The sequence below is a fragment of the Oryx dammah genome, unplaced genomic scaffold, assembly GCF_014754425.2.
Source record: "Oryx dammah isolate SB20612 unplaced genomic scaffold, SCBI_Odam_1.1 HiC_scaffold_29, whole genome shotgun sequence".
NCBI lineage: Eukaryota > Metazoa > Chordata > Mammalia > Artiodactyla > Bovidae > Oryx > Oryx dammah.
In genome coordinates this window covers 10,752,220-10,772,179 of record NW_024070213.1, presented here as the reverse complement: position 1 = coordinate 10,772,179, position 19,960 = coordinate 10,752,220, and the positions used below count along the sequence as shown (strand labels likewise).

General features: G+C 60.6%; 1 protein-coding gene across 3 annotated transcripts in view; it reads right to left on the bottom strand.

Annotated features, from left to right (window-relative positions):
* Positions 1–19,960, bottom strand: part of MICAL3 (microtubule associated monooxygenase, calponin and LIM domain containing 3) — a 143,097-nt gene that overhangs the window by 12,304 nt on the left and 110,833 nt on the right. For 2 of the 3 annotated variants that reach the window (XM_040233629.1, XM_040233630.1), the window contains exons 25-34: positions 18,334–18,529; positions 16,143–16,372; positions 12,123–12,185; positions 9,241–9,354; positions 8,682–8,819; positions 8,514–8,596; positions 6,120–7,818; positions 5,635–5,729; positions 4,921–5,031; positions 3,235–3,328 (exon numbers count right to left, since the gene is read on the bottom strand). In XM_040233629.1, coding sequence (XP_040089563.1) covers positions 3,235–3,328; positions 4,921–5,031; positions 5,635–5,729; positions 6,120–7,818; positions 8,514–8,596; positions 8,682–8,819; positions 9,241–9,354; positions 12,123–12,185; positions 16,143–16,372; positions 18,334–18,529 — 2,823 coding nt within the window. Of the gene's footprint in view, positions 1–3,234; positions 3,329–4,920; positions 5,032–5,634; positions 5,730–6,119; positions 7,819–8,513; positions 8,597–8,681; positions 8,820–9,240; positions 9,355–12,122; positions 12,186–13,079; positions 13,218–16,142; positions 16,373–18,333; positions 18,530–19,960 lie in introns of all 3 variants that reach the window. The other variant, XM_040233628.1, reaches the window with a different exon arrangement.

Sequence of the window (19,960 nt, the reverse complement as noted above, 5' to 3'; positions counted from 1 at the left end):
AAGGGACAGGAAGCCCAAGAGAAGACTTGTCGCCAGGTGGGAACACAACCCAGGAAGTGAGGTGCTTGAAATGAAGAAAGCAAAGCTCCAGGTTCCTGTGTCCAGCTACTCCATCCTCTTTCCGAAATGCATTGTGGGAATTTCCCAACAGAGGTACCACTGCCTGTGTATGAATCGGAGACGCACATTTGGACAGAAGTGCTGGAAAGTCTTACTCAATGGACTCTGGATCAGAACTCTGGTTTTCACCCTGCTCTCTGGAATGCCCGGGCTCTGCAGGTGGTGTTCTGGGCTCTCCCAATACCTGACTCACAACTACTTCTAATTCAGCAATAAATTTCAATAGGACACACCACGTTCCAATCTGCGATCCACCAGCTTGTGACCCATGGAAGCCCATCGCCACGTTGGCCCATGCTGTCAGGTCAATTTGCTTCTGTGCGGCCCCAGGACCACCAGGCTTCCTCGGCCCTGTGTGTGTGTGAGCGTCCGTCCAGCCTGTCAGGACACTTCATTCATCGACCTAAGTCCTAGCCTGTGAGCAGTCTCACTCAGGGAACCCACCTCTCAAAGCATCCTACCAGCTGACCATCCTGGCGCAGACTGACCCTCCAGGTACAGGCTGACCCTCCTGGCGCAGGGTGACCCTCCAGGTGCAGGGTGATCCTCCAGGAGCAGGCTGACCTTCCAGGCGTAGGCTGACCCTCCAGGAGCAGGGTGACCCTCCAGGCGCAGGGTGACCCTCCAGGTGCAGGGTGACCCTCCTGGCGCAGGGTGACCCTCCAGGTGCAGGGTGACCCTCCAGGAGCAGGGTGATCCTCCAGGAGCAGGCTGACCTTCCAGGCGTAGGCTGACCCTCCAGGAGCAGGGTGACCCTCCAGGCGCAGGGTGACCCTCCAGGCGCAGGGTGACCCTCCAGCACAGGCTGATCCTCCAGGTGTAGGCTGACCCTCCTGGCGCAGAGTGAACCTCCAGGTGCAGGCTGACCCTCCTGGCGCAGGGTGACCCTCCAGGCGCAGGGTGACCCTCCAGACGCAGGGTGACCCTCCAGCACAGGCTGACCCTCCAGGTGTAGGCTGACCCTCCTGGCGCAGAGTGACCCTCCAGGTGCAGGCTGACCCTCCAGGTGCAGGGTGACACTCCAGGTGCAGGGTGACCCTCCAGGCACAGGGTGATCCTCCAGGCGCAGGCCAGCCCTCCGGGTGACACGACACACAGTACAGCTGGCTCTTGGTTCACTGCACGTTTGGGAGCATATATCTGAGGTCCATTCTTCACCAGGAACGTAAACTGCAGTTGGATCCATAGCGATTCTGCTGCCACAGCAGCTCCGACTTAAAGCTTCAGACTCCTAGACCGTTCTCACTGTGCACACGTTGAATTCCCATGGCTGTACATGACCTGCTTCCATTTATAATCACCACCTCTGCACACCAGGGTGCCCACCCTGCAACCAGGGCTGGACTGGACACTAAGGTTCTTAGCCTTGCAGTTCTCTACCACAACCTGCATTTTCCAATCTGTGTTCATTCACATTTAAGAGTAACTTTTTTTTTTCACTTTAAACTTGAAACCATAATTTATCTTGTAAAAAAGGGGTTCTGCTGCTGATAAAACAGCTTGAAAACCACTGCTGACACAGATGAAATTCTGGTTGTATATGTTTGCAAAGAGGTAATTATCTAAACAACTAGAAAGAGGAATTTCAGCAAAATCTCAGACCAGTCTCCAGTGGGCCCTTTCCTCTGGCCCCTTGGCAGGCAGCAGCCTGATAAGGAAATGCCGAGGGGCCGTCAAGGACACACCATGGGCGGCCAGCAGGGCCATGAGTGCCATGGGGAACATCCGCTAGGACGAGGTCCCTTTGAGGGACCACTTTCCGCCATGGCAGGCAGGATCCGAGGACCCAGGGCCCTCCTGGCACCCTCAGCCAGCAGAGACAGCAGCAAGGGCAGGGCCACGGGTCCCCATTCACACCAGGTACAGGACAGCTCCCTCCAGGCAGTCAAGGCTTGACTGAGGAGGCCGGGTCAGGGCATGCAGCGTGGGGGTCACTGCCTGTGCACCTGAGCCCCCACTTGGGTGCACTCCTGGACACAGGGTCCAGTTTTCACTCTGGTGGCACAGAGTCCAGGATCAGGCAAGACTAAGAAGTCACAGCTCATCTTTCTGCCTCATCCCCTCTTCACCTGAAGGTCACCCTGTGTCGACCGCTGGCTGTATTCTGTGCAGGAAGGCCCTGAACAGGACACTTCCTTTGCACCTGCCTGGCTCCATACCGAGCGCCGGGCCTCCAGAACCCCAGAGACGCGTCCTGACGCCAGATGCTCGCTCGGAGGCCAGCCGTCGGTCAGTCTTCCAGCAAGATCAGAGGCAGCGATGGCTGTACTGGTAGCCACCTCTTCCTGCTTCTCCTTTGGTTTATCCTCAGCCCACCTGCCCGGAGACTCACTCCACCCAACCCTGGAGCACAACCATGACAGCACCTGTCTTCACTGCAGGCTGCATGAGCCCATTCTGACCCTGGTTGCAGTGCTCTCCACAAAAGGGTGGAGGCTCCAGCCTCGGGGATGCTGGGGAATGCAGGGGAGAGTCCCTCGAGTCGGGGTGGGGTTGCAGTAAGGCCGGTCCAAGGGTTCAAGGTCCTGAACCAAGAGGCCACCCTGGGCACTGGGTGCCTCCTTGCTTTCTCTGCAGGCTCTGGGGAGAGTGGTTTGACCGCACAGGCCCCATGGTCTGCCCCAGCACATGGCCCTCACAGCCTCCTCCCAGGCTCTGCTCTGCTCTGCCCCAAGTGACCGCCTCTAGGACAGAGCCTGGTCCACCCTAGGGCGTCTGTGACGCCACCCTCAGCAGGGCCTGTGGGGGGGTGGGGGGCTGCAAGTGCAGTTCTGTGATGGCCCCTTGTGCACAGCCTGCCCTGCTCCCAGCCACTGTCTTCTTGGGGAGATGATGGGGAGGAGAGAGAAGGGGAAGCCCAGGGCATCACCAGCAGACATGGGGGACGAGGGCAGGGGGAGCCCTGAGACGAGGGGTGGGGGCCAGGCTCGGGGAGCCCCAGACACATAGGCCTTTCTCCTCCTTTGCTTCACAGGAAGCCCCAGGTCCCAGTGACGAGGGGACCAGAGAATCCTGCTGGAGACCCACTGACTCCACACGAGGGCGGGAGCTAGCCTCCCGTCGGGGGTGGGACGGGGCTTTCCTGAGGACCCTGTCCTCTAGGCCCAGTGGTACCTGCTTCCCCGCGCAGCGCCTTCTCCACGGCGACCCCCCTCTCCTCCAGCTGCCGCTGCTTTTCCTCCACCTGCTCCAGCTGCCGCTGGATGATCTGTGGGCGACACACACGGTGAGTGTGAGGGGGAGGGGAGGACACACACCACTGAGAGGGGGAGGGAGAGGGGAGGATGCAGTGTGTGAGGGGGAGGGGAGGACTCTGTGAGGGGGGAGGGGGAGGAGAGGACACACAGTGTTGGGCGGGGGAGGACTCTGTGAGGGGGAGGGGAGGACACTGTGGGGGGAGGGGGAGGGTGGATGCAGTGTGGGGGGAGGGGAGGACACACTGTGCATGTGAGGGGGAGGGGTGGACGCAGCGTGAGAGGGAGGGAGGGGAGGACACACAGAGTGAGGGAAGAGGGCAGGGGAGGGGAGGGGAGGAAGCAGGGGGTGAACCCTCAGGCAGCCAGGATGCTGGGATCTGGGCAGGTGTCCGGGGCACACAGAGAGGCTGAGAATGTTCCAGTAGGCTTCCTAACAGTCTGGAAAACGTACTTCTATAAGATTAAAAAATACCCAGCACAGACTTGCAGTTGCCAAGGCAGTGGGGAATAAAGAGGGAAGGACTGGGAATTTGGAGTAAGAGGGGCAAACTATTATATATAGGATGGATATAACAAGAGCCTACTGTATAGACACGGAACTGTAGCCAATCTTCTGGGATAAACCCTCATGGAAAAGATTTAAAAAAAAAAAAGAATGTCTGTGTGTGTATAACTGAGTCCCTCTGCTGTACAGCGGAAATCGGCAGAACACTGTAAATCAACTACACTTCAGTTAGGGCGTCCAAGGCGGCACTGTCGGTAAAGAACCTGCTGCCAGTGCAAGAGCCATAATGAGACACAGGTTTGATCCCTGGGTCAGGAAGATCCCCTGAGGGAGGGTATGGCAATCCACTCCAGTACTCTTGCCTGGAGAATCCCATGGACAGAAGAATCTGGCTACAGGCCATAGGGTCGAAAAGAGTGAGACAAGACTGAAGCAACTTAGCACACAAGCATACTTCAATTAAAGAAAAAACATCAGCAACCATGTGGCTGGACCAGCCACACTGCAAGGAACAAGGTTTCTGGGGGATACTGGACCCCTGGGAGGACCTTGCACCCAGAAGCCACAGTCTGTTGTTATTTAGTTGCTAAGTCGCATCTGAATCTTTGTGACCCTATGGACTATAGTAGCCAGACTCCTCTGTCCATAGGATTTTCCAGGCAATTCTGGAGTGGGCTGCCATTTCCTTCTCCAGGGGATCTTCCCAACCTAGGAATTGAACTCGAGTCTTGTGCATGGGCAGGCAGATTCTTTACCACTGAGCCACGAGGGAATAATTTACATTAAAAAGATATTTTTTGTTAAAAGGAAACAAACATCAGAAGGCCTGGGCCTGAGAACAGTGCCAACCTGTAAACCCAGCTACGTCAGAGGCCAGCCGGTCACAGAGGTTGGACTGGCTGGTAGTTATTCCAGAGCTGGGAAACTGGGAGACTCCAAGCTGGGCATCTCCCTTTCCACCAACAGCTGCCCCCAAGTGAGGCTTCTGCAGCTGCATCGAGCCAGAGGCGCAGGCCAGGGGACAGTGGCTCCGCCCCGCCTCCTCTCCTGCCCTTGTGTGGATGCAGACAGCAGGCTGGGAGGCTGTGCTGCCCTTACCTGGGCGCGGTGTAGCCGTTTCAGCTCCTCCTGCTTGGCCTGCCTCCGAGCTGCCTTCTGCACACGCCGGGTCAGCTTGGCGTTCAGCTCCTCCTCCGTGTAAGTTCTCGGCTGGAGGGGACAAGAGGGTTTCCTTGGTCAGTGGCTGGCTGGGCCGGTGTGCACAGACACCCAGCCCTCGTCCTTGCAGGAGCCCCACGGGGCAGGGATGGAGGCTGGCTGCACACTGACTGCCGGGCAGTTAGGATGTGGGACAGCCTTTACTGTGGAGACCACCATCCTAGTTTCCCACATAAGGACATCTGCTTTCTTAAGACTCTGGAGGTAAACGTGGTCACATGTTCTCCCCAAGCCTCTGGCTTGTAGGGGAAATGCAAAGAAGAAAAAAGAAAAGCCAGGAAAAAGTAAATTACTTTTCTGTTTGGAATCAAAAGCCCCTTTCTTCGGATGAGTACTACTTCTGAGGCTCCTGGAGGAAGTAAACAGGTGCTTCTATTCGAATGAAGCCACACTATCTGATGTGGCTGGAAGAAGGGCACAGGGGAACTGGACGGACTCGGGGGTCTATGCACCAAGAGGAAGGGGGACGTGCTCCAGCAGGACAACAGTTGCTCCTGCAAAGGTGTGCCTCGCAGGCACAGTGAGTGCGGGTGCAGGGGGTGACCACTGGGGGGTGCTGAACAAGGGACAGAGTCACGGCCACGGCCCGCCCACCTCTTTTCTGGACTTCTGGGAGGTCCGCTCCAGGACGTCATCGCTGGAGAGGTCCGAGTCCTCCGAGCAGCTCAGCTGGCGCCGGGTCCGCAGCTCTGGGGGTGGAGCCGAGCAGATGGTGACCAGCGGGCCCACCCCCCGGCGGCCAGGGTGGGGAGCGAGGTGTGGTTCTCCCCAGTTTGGTTCCGTCCCCACATCCGGAGCCACAGGCCTGGATGCTGACATGCACCCAGGCAGGAGCCCACGTGCACCAACAGGCCGTGTCCAGCTGCAGCGCCTTCCCTAGGGGGTACATGCACCCCGTAGCCCCTGCCCAGCCATTCACTTGTTTTGGAACGTCCTAAGTTTAGCTGCCTCCTCCCTGGAAACCCCAGGGGAGGCAGGGCGGCACAGGGAGGGGGTCTTCAGAGGGAACCGTGGGGACGGGAGAGCCTGCACCCCAAGCTGTGCCCAAGGCGGGGGTGGGGCTGCACGCACTACCGAACCTGCTCTTGAGATGGGAGATGCCCTGGGCTTGCCGGCGTCCACTGCGGTCCCGCTGGAAGGGGTGCTGGGGCAGGACCGGCCATCGCTCTTCTTTTTCTTGTCCTTCCTGTACCCAGAGAAGACGGACTTCCACAGAGACCTGGGCTTGGCGGCCGCTTCCTCCAGAGTGCCGGGGCTGGGCCTCTCCAGCGGCCGGCCCTCGCCTTTGGGCTTCTTCTCTTTCTTGCTTCTCCGAGGAGAGAAAAGGGACGACCTCTTCTTGCTCTTCCCGCTGGAACCCTCTGATGAGGTGACCGAGCCGTCCGGACCCCCTGAGTCCGAGGGAGGGGACAGCACCTCCTCACTCGTGGCTTCGTGCCTCGGGGCAGGATCCTCGGGGCCCTTGGAGGGCACGGCAGCAGCTCTGCGGGGTGCGGGGGTCCTGGGGGCTGCAGCTGCTATGTCCATCTCCTTCATCCTGCTCAGCTGCCGGGCCATGGCGTCCCTCAGTGCCTGGCTCCGCACCGACTTCTCCCGGGCCCGCATGCGCTCAGCCGCCAGCTCCTTGGCCTCGGCTGAGACCAGCGGCAGCCCCCGCTTCTGCAGTGGGACCCCACTCTCCAGCCCCCGGCCATTCTCCGGAGCCAAGGGCTGCTTGGGGTGGGGCCAGTGGGAGGGGGGTGTGAAGAAGGTCTCCTGCAGACTTGAGTCCTCCGTGCGGTCGTCACATGTGTTGTCGTCATACGTGTCCTCCACGTCGTCCGCAAAAGGGATCTCATCCACGCTCTCCACGAAAGACTTCCGCACCTCCTCCTGAGGGGGCTGGGCGGGCTCCCGTGGGGGCCTCACACAGACAGCTGTGGGTGGGGGTGCCGAAGCCACAGGCTGCCCTGCCAGGGCTGGCTTCCTGTGAAGGGTAGCAGGCTCCTCGTCAGGTGGTGGGGGCGGCGGGCTAGAAGGGGGCGTGAGCATGGTGGAGTCAGAGGTGTTGAAGCTCTGGCTGCCCGGTGTCCTGGTGCGGGAGGAGCTGCCCTGCAGGCCCAGCCCCGAGCTGCTAGACAGGTCTCTGTGCTCCTCCCGGGGGCCCTTTGGCTCCCTGTCGGGCGGGGACACAGGGGTGGGCGGGCAGGGCTGGGCCCCCTCAGCTGCGGGCAGCCCCAGCTTCCTGGGGACAGGCGGGGGTTTTAGGAGCCGGAGCCCCTCGCTCTGGGGGGCCTTCTCCGCTGGATAGGCCTTCAGGGGTGGGGACTGGAAGGCGGGCTCAGACCCCGGGCTCCGGCGCACAGGCGTGAGCCCCAGGCTGCGGCGGATCTCGGCACTCTTCATCCAGAACTCGGCCACCAGGTCGCTGCGTTTCAGGGCCTCGTCCCCAGGGAGGGGGCTACCCAGTGTGTCCTTGGTGACCCCTTGGTTCTTCACGGGGAGGGGGGCCAGAGGGGTGGAGGTTCTGGCTGGCACGGGCTGGGAGCAGATGGGGGACAGGGTGGGGGACGGCACAGTGGCCTCAGGGGACGGCTGAGGCTGGGAGCAGATGGGCAGTTGGGTAGGTGGGGACTGGCACTGGGGGCTGGCAGGTGAGGGCGGCGTCCTGGCTTCAGGCTGCGATCGGATGGGAGGGTGAGCTTCGGGCTCCGCTGGCGGGGTCGAGGGCTCCAGCAGAGGGCTCTCGGCGGGTGACCCTACCCCAGCGGCCACAGCGGCAAGGGGGGGACGGGCGCTCTGTGGGAAAGCAAGGTGACAGGAGCCACTCAGAAGGCAGGGCTGTGACAGGTGTGCTCTCCCACCGAGGGCCTGAGCTTCCTGAAACAGCCTCTCCACCCTCGGGGCCACAGTCGAGGGCCAGCAGGACACGCCCTCTTCCGCCCTATTCAGCTCCGGAGCCCCTAACCCAATGCACACGGGACGCTTCCAGATTAGGTTCATCCCAAGTGTACCTTGCTCTTCGGGCCCTGAAATGACACCAGCCAAAAGATGCCACGACCCACCCCAGCCTGCCAGGGTCTCTGACGTGAGGTGGGAAACAGTGTCAGTTACACTCTGCCTCCAGGCACTCGCTCCTCAGGACCCAAAGACCAAGTCAAGTAGCCCCCGGCCTCCAGCTCTGGCCTCCCTGCAGACGTCTCCCCTAAAGCCTGCTCCGCAGGAATCAGTGTTGCTATCTACTTAGGGAGCGCATTGCACTGTGTGGTATGAACACCCCTGGTAACCCAGACACGCATTTTTAATTCAGAAAAGCATAGTCATTTGAACATAACACTGAGAAGAAACAAGTCTGCAAACCAGTGATTCCACAAATCCTGCTGTTTCAGCGTGCCATGGGACCCGGACACAGCGGGCCAGACGGGGCCGGAGCCCCAGCCACTCCTGCTTCCAACAGCCCCGTCAGCACCGGAGGCAGTGGGTTGAACCCTTACCTGTGCCCCGGGGCTGCGGGCTGGGGAGGACAGGCCCGTGGGCTCCTCGGGGGACGGGGTGGGGCTGGAGACTCGGGAGGGACCTGAAAAAACAAGGGGCAGGATTTGCAAGAGGAACCATCCCATCTGGCTGGACGGGGAGCCCACGGGAAGGGGCTGCACACAGACCTCTCTCTGGGTGCCCTGCTGAGGCTGGCGGTGGCTCCTCCTCGCCGTCCGACACCCTCAGCTCCAGCTCTGCTCTCACCACCGGCCGGTGCAGCTCCGTGTCGGCCTCGGATGGGATGTCATCCGACCAGTGCTGATCTGGCCAAGGGAAGTAGCAGCACAGCCCTCCAGTGAGGCTGTGTTCCCCCCAGGCGCCTCCCTGCTTGGAGGCCAGCTGCTAGGACATCCGCGGCAGCGTGCATCCCGTCCCAGCCTGGCCCTGCCCGCTGGCCCCCTGCTCCCCAGACTGCCCATATCATCTCACTATTCCAGCCTCCAGAGGCAGCGGCTGCCTTAGAGGTCCTGTAGGAAGTCCCACATCTGCTCAGTTTCTCCCCATAACTGAATGAACACAGCCCCTGTCCACCGGAAGGGGAGTGGGGGTGAAACGGCAGGCATTCAGGTCGGTGCACAGCAAGGAAGGAACCACGAGCCCTAACAGCCACTCCTTCGAGCGCCTCGCTTTCACTTTAATGTGCTGTTCTGCCTTTCCCGAGCTCAGAGCTCTGCGGCCCCGTACCGTCGTCCAGCTCGGCGCCAGTGTCCCCTGCGTCTCCATTCTCCACTGCCTCCCCTTCGATCTCTGCTGGTTCCGAGTCCACGTCTCCCTCCAGGTCATCCTCATCGAACGGGACTGTAAGGCAGAAATGTCAAAGGAAGGACAAAGAGAGAGATAGACAGACACACTGGCAGTGGGGACGGACAGTGGCACTGGGTTCTCAGGGCTGTCCATGGGCAGACCACAGGGAGAAGGGAGAGGGCTGGCTGGGCGGGAGTCAGAGGGCTGGGAGCTGAGAGCAGGGCGGGAGCCGGGCTGGGCCTCCTGAGTACACGGACCCGGCCAAGCCGGAGGGGAGGAGCGGCCTGGGCTGGCCAGCTTTCCTCTTCCTCCAGCAGCTGCTAGGAGAGCCCGTCTGAGAAGAATGGGGAGCGGCAGGGGGAAAACGCTGCTCCTCAGGCCCAGGTCGGCAGGTGCCCAGCACACGTGGCAGCCAGGACCTGCGCCGACCACTGGACCCTCGAGGAACAGGATGAGGGGCCGTGGCCAGCCCTGCCTCTCAGGGAGGGGACCAAGTCCAGGCAGCGGGGCGATCTGTTCGCAGCTGCACCACTCAGCCTGGATCAGGGCTGTGTGCAGGGCTCTGACGGCTGGGCAGGGCTGTAGCCTCGCTGGGAGAACTCAGACACGTCTCTTTCGGCACACAGGAGAGTGGGGAGGGACACGTAAAGGTCCTCTCCATGCCACAGGATGGGACAAAGTGTGATTTCTCCCGAGGAAGCAGCCCACACTCTCACACACTCATACCAGCCCCCACTCCTGCAAACAAAGCGCTCAGACCAGCGTCCGGGCAAGAGACGGCCAGCCACTGAGCAACAGATAGCCAGTGGGAAGCCGCCCAGGATGCCAGGCTGGGAGTGCCTACGCTGCCGGGACCTACTTCCCTCTTGCCGAGGTGCCTGGAGGCTCTTTTCAGGGTCTCCTGACCTGCACGTACCTGGGCCCGAGGGTCCAGCCTTGCAGAAACCTGAGGCCAGGCCACAGGGCCACAACCCGCAGGGACCAGCAGCCCAGCCTCTTGAAGCTGCATCCCCCATGGCCAGGATGTACAGTGACCAGCGGTGACCAAGAGCGGCCATGGGGTTAGAGTGAAAGGAAGCCGGGGACAAGAGACAGCCGTGACGGCCGCTGGAGGTGGGCCCCTCTAGGAGCTGGGCCTGCAGCTCGTGGCCCGGGGCCCTGGTGTTTTAAACACTTCATTAAGCCATGACTTGCTCTCACCACCTCTTCCATGCACTCAGCTTATTAGAACAAGGTGATGACATACACCCACTCCACAGAGTGCTAGAAAAATCCATCTGGAGTGGGTGAAGTGGGGAGGGCTGTGGAAGCTGGGAGCCCCACACAGCTCCTTCTGAGCAGCCACAGAGCGGGTGGGGCCTGAACACTGTCCTGTGATGTTGGCACTGCTGGGAAAACCCTGGGGAAGCCCCTCGGTCACTCCCACCGACCGAGATGCCCATGTGCTCAGTGCTGCTGGGCACTCACCAAACACGAGGGGAGGGCCTCCTGAGGCAAGCAACCCTCCCGCCCCACGCTGCCTGTGGGACAGTGAGCTGGCTGCTGCAGGGCTCCCTTTCAGAGAGGATCTGATGGGGACAGAACCAGGCCCGCCACACAGAGGGTGTCCCCCGCCCCCACGCCCACACGTGTGCCCGAATCCGTCTGTGAGCGGCCGGGCATCAAGAGGTTAAGTTCACACATTTGCTGGAAGCAAATGTGATGCGGACCCCCAGCCAGCTGGGCTTCCAGGCACAGTGCACTAGAGCCGCCCATCCCAGTCCTGGCCCCACGGCCCCCAGGCCTCTCCTACTTAGACACACGCCTGCGCCCTAGATGCGGGGTTGGGAGTCGTCTACAGTCCTCAGCGGTACCCTGAAAGGAATCTGTCACATGTATCAAAACACAGCGAGAAGCTTCAATGCGGCCGCAGGAGTGCTGAAAGAGAGACATTCTAAGGGAGGAATTGAGGGTTAGTCCAGGGCAGGACAGAGCGGGGTAGAAGCAGCCACACGCGGAAGCGGGTGTTGCCGACACGCTGGGCTCTGGTCTAGTCCGCTGCTGCTGGGATGTCCCGATACCTCAGACTCGTCCAACCATCCTGGGAACAAAACTAACTAGGACCGGGGACCAGCAGCCCTCCCTATGGCTTGGTGCCTCCTGACGCAGGAGCTGAGGACAGCGGGTGGCTAGTGAGAGAGGCTGGTGGGGCGGCCTAGGGCTCCTGTCCTGCCCACCCAACACCAGTGCCCTGGCCCTTCTGCACTTCATAGCTGAGGCCAGGACCTTCAGACGATGGAGTCCCATGACCTTCCTGGATACCAGAGCCCCTGGCTGAGAAACACCCCCAGCACAGTTCACTGAGGACAAGCGAAGCCTTGAGGCTCCCTTGTAGCCCAAGTGCTCAGAGAGCCCTGCACCTCAGCCTGCAGACCCAGCCTGTCCTGCACCTCCAGCCGAATCCCTCCACCAGTACTGACTGCCTCCTGCCGCGATGCTCCTGTTCGTGGTTCCTCCAGCCTCCGCCCAGCCCTCATTTCACAGACGTGAAACCTGAGTGCTACACAGTCCTTCGGCTTCAGCCTTCGCCGATCTCTACTAACAGTGGTGTCTGTCTTCCCTGCTGCCTGCACTCCTGCTCTCTCCCCTTGGGTCCTCCCAGAAGGCGTGGGGTGTGTGTCTGGTCCATGCAAGGGCGGGCGGCCTGAGTGAGGCATGCACGTGCCCCCACCCTCTGCCGCGCATGCACCAGCGGCAGGACTGGAGTCCCATGTTAAGGTACCAGCAGGGCTGCTAAGAGAGGGTTACAGTGAGTGGGCAGAGAGCAAACATCGCCAGACTACCTCCGGAGACCGACTCCAGCCAGGCCTGTACTGCTGCGCGGCGGACGGATGGGAGGCCGGGCACTGAATTCAAAACAGACAACAAATACACAGTTACACAGGAGGAAGTGTTCCTGGTGAGGACAGTGAGGTCCTCCTGGAGTCTACAATGAAGGAGAGATAGACGACACTACAGCTCAAGGCCCACGGTGCCCCGTGTGCTGGGCGAGGAGAGAACAGGGGTAGGGGGGTGGGGAACGGCGCAGCTCGAGTCCAAGCGGCATCCCCAGGCAGCAGGTTCTCTCCTGGCTCTCGAAGAGCTGCTGGGTGTTTACGTGGCTGCAAAAATGGTTAAACACATTGGTCCCTGTGGGCACTGAAAGCAAACACGGAAACAAAAGGGCAAGAGACAGAGGGGAAGACAGCGAGGTGGGCACGCCAAGGTTGGGGCGTGGAGAAGGATGCCCCCAACGCTTTCTAGGTTTTCCTTTTGTTCCTTAAAAGAAGCCAGAACAAGGGTCATCATCATCCTGTTGTGGGATGCAGAGTGCCTCCCCTAAAACCCAGAGCTGGAAATGACGCTACTTCAGAGGCCTCCCTGACACAAATGTCTTCTTAAGACTTCATTTTAGTCCAAGATATGGTCCCTTGACCCCATTCTGTCCATACACACTCACACCCAGACACACAGCATGATGAAGAGCAAGGATGTTCCCACAAGTGGACAAAGAGGAGCCCTCCCTAGTGACATGGGGCAAAGGCAGCAGATTCTCAGTTCTTCCAAGGTCAAGTTCATCCCACTGTTTCCAGTCAGAGGAGAACCCCCCTCTCACTCCACTGACGAGAGCCCAGGAAGCAGACACGCCTCGCTGGCTCTTACTTGCGTGGAGCCAGGCAGCCCTGCCCTACAGGAGAGTGCTCTGCAGCCCGAGGGGAAGCGGGCGGAGGCGCCCGGGGCCCTGCACCCCGAGCAGTTACCTCCGGAAAGGGGGGACTCGGGCGCCAGTGCCGGGCGCTCCTCCTGGCTCTCACGGATATGCGTCCAGTGCACGTCGGCCTGGATCTCCAGTGGATCGGCCGGGTTCAGCAGCTGCTGCAGCCTCCTCGGGCTCCCGACTAGGGGACCAGGTTCCAGGGGAGGAGAAGGTGAGGGAGGCAGAGAGGACGGGAGGGAGGAAGGAAGGAAGACGGGGAATGTAAACAGTCCAGGGATGGAGGGAGTAGACAGCACAGGACAGGAAACAGAGGAAAAGTTACCATATTTGCCAGGATCAGTGTGAAGCAAAAGCGTGCGCACACACACACACACACACACACACACACACCCACACACACCCTACTTGTCAGTGTCACACCCCGCCCCTGGTTTAGTGTGATCCCGCCCCTTGCACACATACCCGACTTGTACTTGTTCAGTGTGACTCTGTCCCTTGGAGCCACAGTGCACACACACGCACATGCACGCACACACACCTGACTCCTACTCGTTCAGTGAGACCCCACCCCTTGGAGCCTGTCATCCATGAAGAGTGTTATTCCCTGTCCAGTGCAGAGCCCCTTCCTCTCTGCAGCTCTTTCCACCTCAACTGCCTCTAAGGGACCCAAGCACAGGTCATGACAGGCCTTTGCAAGGCCAGCCTCTCACACATGTGGCTCCAAGGCCACCAAGCCTGTGCCCACTGCCACTTGCTGCATGGACAGAGATGTGGACAGGCTGGGCCATCCTGCAGGAACCAGCAGCTCACATAGGCACAACATGACTCTGTTGGGACTCTCAGTCATCTTCTGCCCCTTCTATGCTGGGCTGAGGCAGGGGTGGACTCAGAGGGGCTGCAGCCAGGGAGAAGGCAGGTGGGGTTTGTCCTGCAGACCACCACAGCTCAGGGAGCTCACAGGAGCAAGAATTCAATCCCTCTGCCTTTTCTGCAGTCAAAGCCCTTTCCCCTGATTCTCCTCTAGGGGCCCACTGGTCCCCCTCGGACACCAGACTCAGCTCCTCAGCCAGGTGAGAACCCTGCTGTTGGGGTCCAAGGAACACGCATTCATGCCCGCCCTGCGGGCTCTGAATCGTCAGTACTAGGACCACACCGTATGCTTGGGTCAAAACAGGGGACAGCCAGCAACGTGGGGGAGAGGGACCACAAGAGGGAGGGTGGCTTTTCAGCAGCATCTGATCTGAAGGCCTCTCCACAGTCTACCAGGGCAATCTGGCTTCACCACAAGAACCACAACCTCCTAACTTTCAAACAACAGGAAGAGTGCTTGGGGCAGAAGCCACCAACAAGGCCACCAGATGTGGGCAGGGGCACCGAGCCGGGCTGGCGTGGGCTCTCCTGGGAGCTGCTGGCTGCTAAGGGCTTTCTCCGGGGTCGAGGGTCCCTGGCGAAGCTGCATGAGCTGCATCTCCGGACCAGGACAAGTCCAAGAAGAGATGCAGGCCCCTCCTCTAGCGTCCAGGTGAGCAGAGGAAGACAGTGAGGCTTCTCCCTGGAGCTGCCCAGGTCCCACCAAGCAGGGGGGCCTGGGGACACACTGCCTGGGCACGGGGAGGGGTTCTGGGCACTCTGTGATATGAGGTGAGTGGCTCACATCAAAGCAGGAGCAGACTCTTAACTGGATGGAGGACAGGCAGCAGCCGTACAAGGGGCAAGAGGGGTCAGTTGGGCGGGCCTGGGGCGGCTGCCTCTCCTACTACTGCACTCTAGGAAAGCCCCCTTCTCACGTGGGACCTGCTCCTGGGGGCAGGGCGGAGGCAGCAGGGGTACCTTCACCTGCACTCAGGTCCTCATCCCTCTGCAGGAGCTGACCCTGCAGGCATTCTCTGTCCCAGGGCCAGTACTCTCCTGCCGGAGCACCGCGGGGGCAGACAGGAGGAGGACAGAGAGAAGCATCTCCCCGGGTTCCTCCAGCTAAAGCCTGGCCCTGCTTCCACATCCAGGAAGTCAGGTCTCAGGAGGGAAGAGGGGATGCACACTGACCCTCAGCTGTGTCTGGGCTACAAGCCACCGAGGGACCTTCCAGGGAAGCTATGGCCTCGCAGTCCCCGCGGACTGACTCCGGGCCATCAGCTCTGCAGGCAGGCCGGCAGCAGAAGGAACCCCAGATGCTGCCTCCTCCAACTTCTCACACGAGGGGGTGTTCAGGCCCCAAAGGACACCCTGGAGCCCCGCCCTGGCCTCCAGATGGGAGGGAGGGAGGAAGGGAGGGAGGCCTGCAGGAGGACCTGGGCCAAAGGGGTGTCCACGTGCCCATGGAAGCCCTGCCTCATCTATTGTGGGTCGCCGGCTAGGGGACACACAGCGCTCCAAGGACCCCCAGTAACTCGCACTGTGCCTGGCCAGCACCCGGCCCTCACTGAGCTGCAGTCCCCGGGCTGGGACTGGCCGCCGAGCACAGGGATCTCCACGCGGGGCAGAGGTCCCAGAGCCATAGAGGGCCAGCCCTGGGGGCCAGGCTCCAGGCCAAGGAGTCACACTCTCGTGCCTCGTCCACGGGCCTGGAGAGAGAGCACAACCCTAACAGACATGGAGTCCCCAGGGGCTCTGGTCTCTGCATGCCTGGCCCCTGCTCACCACTCCAGACCCGGGGCAAGCCGGCATGGGGGGACGGCCATCTGAGCACCTTGTCACCACTCGGGCTCACACACACAGCCGATGGGACGGGACCAACACCTCAAGTGTCCGACGAGGCATCTCAAGACCCAGCCCAACCGACCCGCCAGGACACGGCTCCCAGAACGTCCCCACGCTCCATGGGTGAGCCTGCCCGGGGGCCCTCTCCTCGATGCTCTGCAACCCCCAACACCCGGGACCAGGGAACCCCAGAAAGCTAAGTTCCCTCAGCTGGAACAGGACAGGAAGATGAGTGACCTGAGCTGCAGGAGGCCCTCGCCTGCCTCCACGTCCAGCTCTACCTGACGGCCCGTCATGGGTCCCCCAAGGCCTGCGAGAGAGGTGTCCGTCATGGGTCCCCTGCCACAGAAACCCACCCCCACACACTGCGGTCTGATGTCAGGGTTAGGAGGAGAGGGTGTCCACTGACCTTCACTAGACTCGTCCTCCTCCTCCTCCTCCTCCTCTTCCTCCTCCTCCTCCTCCTCCTCGTCTTCCTCCTCCTCCTCCCCGGCCCCGAAGCTCCTGGAGGCCTCCAGCTCCTCTTCACTCTTCCCTCTCAAAAGCGCATGGATCCTCACGGCCTCCTTCCAGGGAACACCGCCCAGGTCCGAGGTGGGCAGCGGGGGCTCCTCCTCCTCCATCTCCGACTCTGAACTGCTGTGGGAACGACCGGAGAACCCAGTGAGGGGACGTCAGGCAGAGGAGCCGGCAAGGCAGCTGCCCACTGCAGGGGAGGATGGGACAGAGGACGCCTCAGGGGCCAGCGCACGGGAGACAGAAGGGGAAGCAGAGGGCAAGAAGGGCGCTCGGGCTGCCTGTGCAAGCCTCCCCTCGCTGCTCGAGGGCCCAGGCGCCCGCTCCCGGGGATAAGCTCGCCCCACCTCGCTCCAAGGGCCGGGCCCGAGCACCCGCTCCCGGGGATAAGCGCGCCCCACCTCACTCCGAGGGCCCAACCCAGCTGCCTACGTCTGGGAGGGAGACCCTAAGCCCTCAGTGCCCCGCCTGACGGGGGAAGCCTGACTTCCTGCGGCCTCCAGTCAGGGTGGAAAGTCTAAGAACGCAGTTTAGGGCAAAGGCTTTGAGTCACACAGCGTCAGCTGACCTGGAGCCTGGGCTCAACCACAACTACCCCCGAGAGGGAACGTGAACCCGGAGGCTCTGAGGGTATCGCCGCGTGTCAGCACCAGGGGAGTGGCTCTGCCTGAGCACAGCTGTGAGCACAGCCCCTCCAGAGGCTGTATCATCGTCTTCATAGAAAATTACACCCCACCCAAGGGGGATGGGGGAGACTGTCACTTCCACTGGGTCAGAAGCGAGGGTGGTCTTCTGGGCTGTGTTCCCTAATCCCTCACAGGGCAAATGGCTCTGCCACGACAGCCCTGTCCACACTGGAAAGGGAGTGTCAACACCTGGTTGTTGGGGTGAGCTGTGGAGTGGGGGGCTGTACTTGACTTCACCACGCTTTGCTACTCGTGGGTCCTCCGGCCACCCACTAGCTTGCTTTACCCATTTACAGTCAGTCTGTCATTCAGCAAATGCTTCTGAGCACCTACTGAAGTTCAGTTAGTAGATCAGGAAGAAAAGAGCAGGTCCTCACTGCTCAGCTCAGTGAGGTGAATCCTACTCCATTCATGGGTTCACTCATTTGCGCCACCAAGACTTACCAAGTATCTTCTGCTCACAATGCCCTTCCCAGGGCATTAACACTAAACTGCCACAGAAAAGATCCTCAGTCTTGAGGGAGACAAGATGCAAACGCCAGGACCAGACAGGGTGGCGATAACTGAAGCGGGTGAGGGTTGGTGCGAGGCAGTTTCCAGCAGGCAAACCTAAGACTGTGGATCACAGAACGCGTGCCCTCTGGAGTCTGATTCGCTTTCAGTGTTGACTGAGCTACGGCTTCTGCCTTATCACCATGACTTCATTTGTTTACTTTCTTATTAACTAACAACACTGAGCAACCCCGTGCTTGTCATTTAACATCTTCCAAAATAGGAAATCAGGGCAAGAATGCACCCTGTGCTCATCCCTAACCTCAGGTCAATTTATACAACTTCAGGTGGGAGAGGGGAGGCCAGGCTGCCCTTCCTTTGAGCCGAGCACACTGGGACCCCAGTCGTGGGCTGTAGTTCTCTGTAGGGGGCGGGGGGAGCTCTGGGCAACACATCCCTGGGCCATGTCACGAGGGTGGCCAGCATGGTAAGGTTCCACTTGAAGCTGCGGCAGCTCAAGGACCGTGAAGAAGAGCAAGGGACGCACACGGCATAAAAAACTGGGCAGAAAGGTCAAGCCTCACCTCTCGTCACAAGCTACAGGCTCTCAGTCCCTTTCTGAGTGGTCTCGCCACGTGCTTCCAGAGACGAGAAGCAGGCAAGCCCACCTCCTGCCTCTGTGAAGGCCAGAGGGGAGACAGACAGTTCCTCCCAGGCCTCACGGTCCATGGGCCCTTGGAGCAGCCCTTCAAGTCCGGCCAGGCTCCTCACAGCACATCAGACGAGGAGACAGACAGGGAGGCCACACGGCCTGCCTGTCAAGGGTCACAGCCAGCATGGAGACCCAGACGGGCTGACACAGGGCTCCACAGTGGCCCCCGCAGGCAGCAGTCCCCAGAGGCTAACCTGCTGGCCGCGTCCTCCTCCGTCCCCGTGTCCAGCACGCTGCTCAGGTTGTGCTCAGCCTGCGTCTCCTCGGGCACCTCCTCCAGCCCCTCTGCCTGCCGCACTGACAGCCGGTAGTTCTCCAGCTCAATCCTTTCCGGGGTGCCCCGCAGTCTCTTGGCAACGCTAGGCTCCTCCAGGCCATTCACGCTTGGGCCTGCACGACAAGCAAGGAGCAAAGTGCTAGGGATCAGTGATGGGGACGACGAAAGGAACCTTCCCCTGGAAGAAGGGGCAGCCATCCTGCGAAGGTGGGGAGCTGGACACCGCAGTGGTCAACAAGGCTGGGGCCCACAGAGCCTAGAGGATGTGTTGTGGGTGGGAGGTGCAGAAGACCCCTCATCTGCCCTGCAGGAAAGCCTGGGGAGCAGTGGACACTGGCTGCGGGGAGGGGCCAGGCTGGACCTGAGGGAAAGCAGCCGGTCGAGGGGAGAGTCCTCCCACTGCCCCCACCCCTCAGTCCAGGACCCAGCTGAGGTTCGAACACTGCATCTGGCTGGTCCATGGGGGGGGGTCCAGGGAAGCTGTGCTGTAGTGCGACCATGCATCTGTCTCAGGTTGAGATTCATGGTAAAGGCTCTTTGTTCCGTGGGGCCCCCCGGCGTGGGCGACTGTACCCACCCAGAACAGTCAGGCCCCCTCATTCCTGGTGACGCCAGCTGGACAGCTTGGTTGAGCTGATGCTTGTCAGCTCTGTGTTGTAGAGGGACCTTTCCCCTTTGGAATTAATAAGCAGATTTGTGCAGTTATGGGTGGACACTTGGACTGCCTGTTCCCAGCACCCCTGCGTCCACAGGCCTGAAGATCACTAATGACCTTGCCTGGGTCAGCTGCTACTCTGGAAGGCCCAAAGCAGTGCTTTCTAGATTCTAGCATTCCTTTGTGAAGAACTCTGAGGACTGCAGTGGGCACGTAGACTCTGAAGGACTCAGATGTCCGATGTCGCTGCCATGCCCCCTCCATCCCCATCTCCATCCTCATATGCCCTGACACACCTTGTGACCCCACGCTCGGGCAAAAGAGGCCCCCCGACCACTCTTGCCTGTGCCCACTGTGACAAGACGCTGCACATGGACGCAGAGTCGCACAGACCCACCAAGACACTGGACCCTGCCAGCGACTGACTGGCTGAAAGATCTTAGGAAAATACCACGACACAGAGAGTGCATTTCCTGATCCTCAGCGAGGACAGTCCCGTGCCCAGGGTTACTGTGCATGTGAAGGGGATTATATTCACACACACACACACATGCACGCATGCACACGCGTGCAGGGGCGGTCCCCGTGCCCGCATACACTGCCCTCCTCCGCACAGGAGCTAGGGGATACGTCTTGAGGTCCAGCAACCTTTTCACTGCCGAGTTGTACGGGTCTCCTGTATCCATTTGCCCTGGATTGCAAATGGCAGTTACTGCACACAGAAAGCCAAGGGAGAGCAGGGCAAAGGGACCCCAGGTGGAGGCAGGCAGGCAGGCCAGGGGCTTGCATCCCGCAGAGCAGGCCCCCAGCTTCTGAGACACCCCAGGCTCTAGAGAATGACACTGGGTTTGGCTGGTGAAGTCACACTGCCAGTTTCAGGTGACAGGTG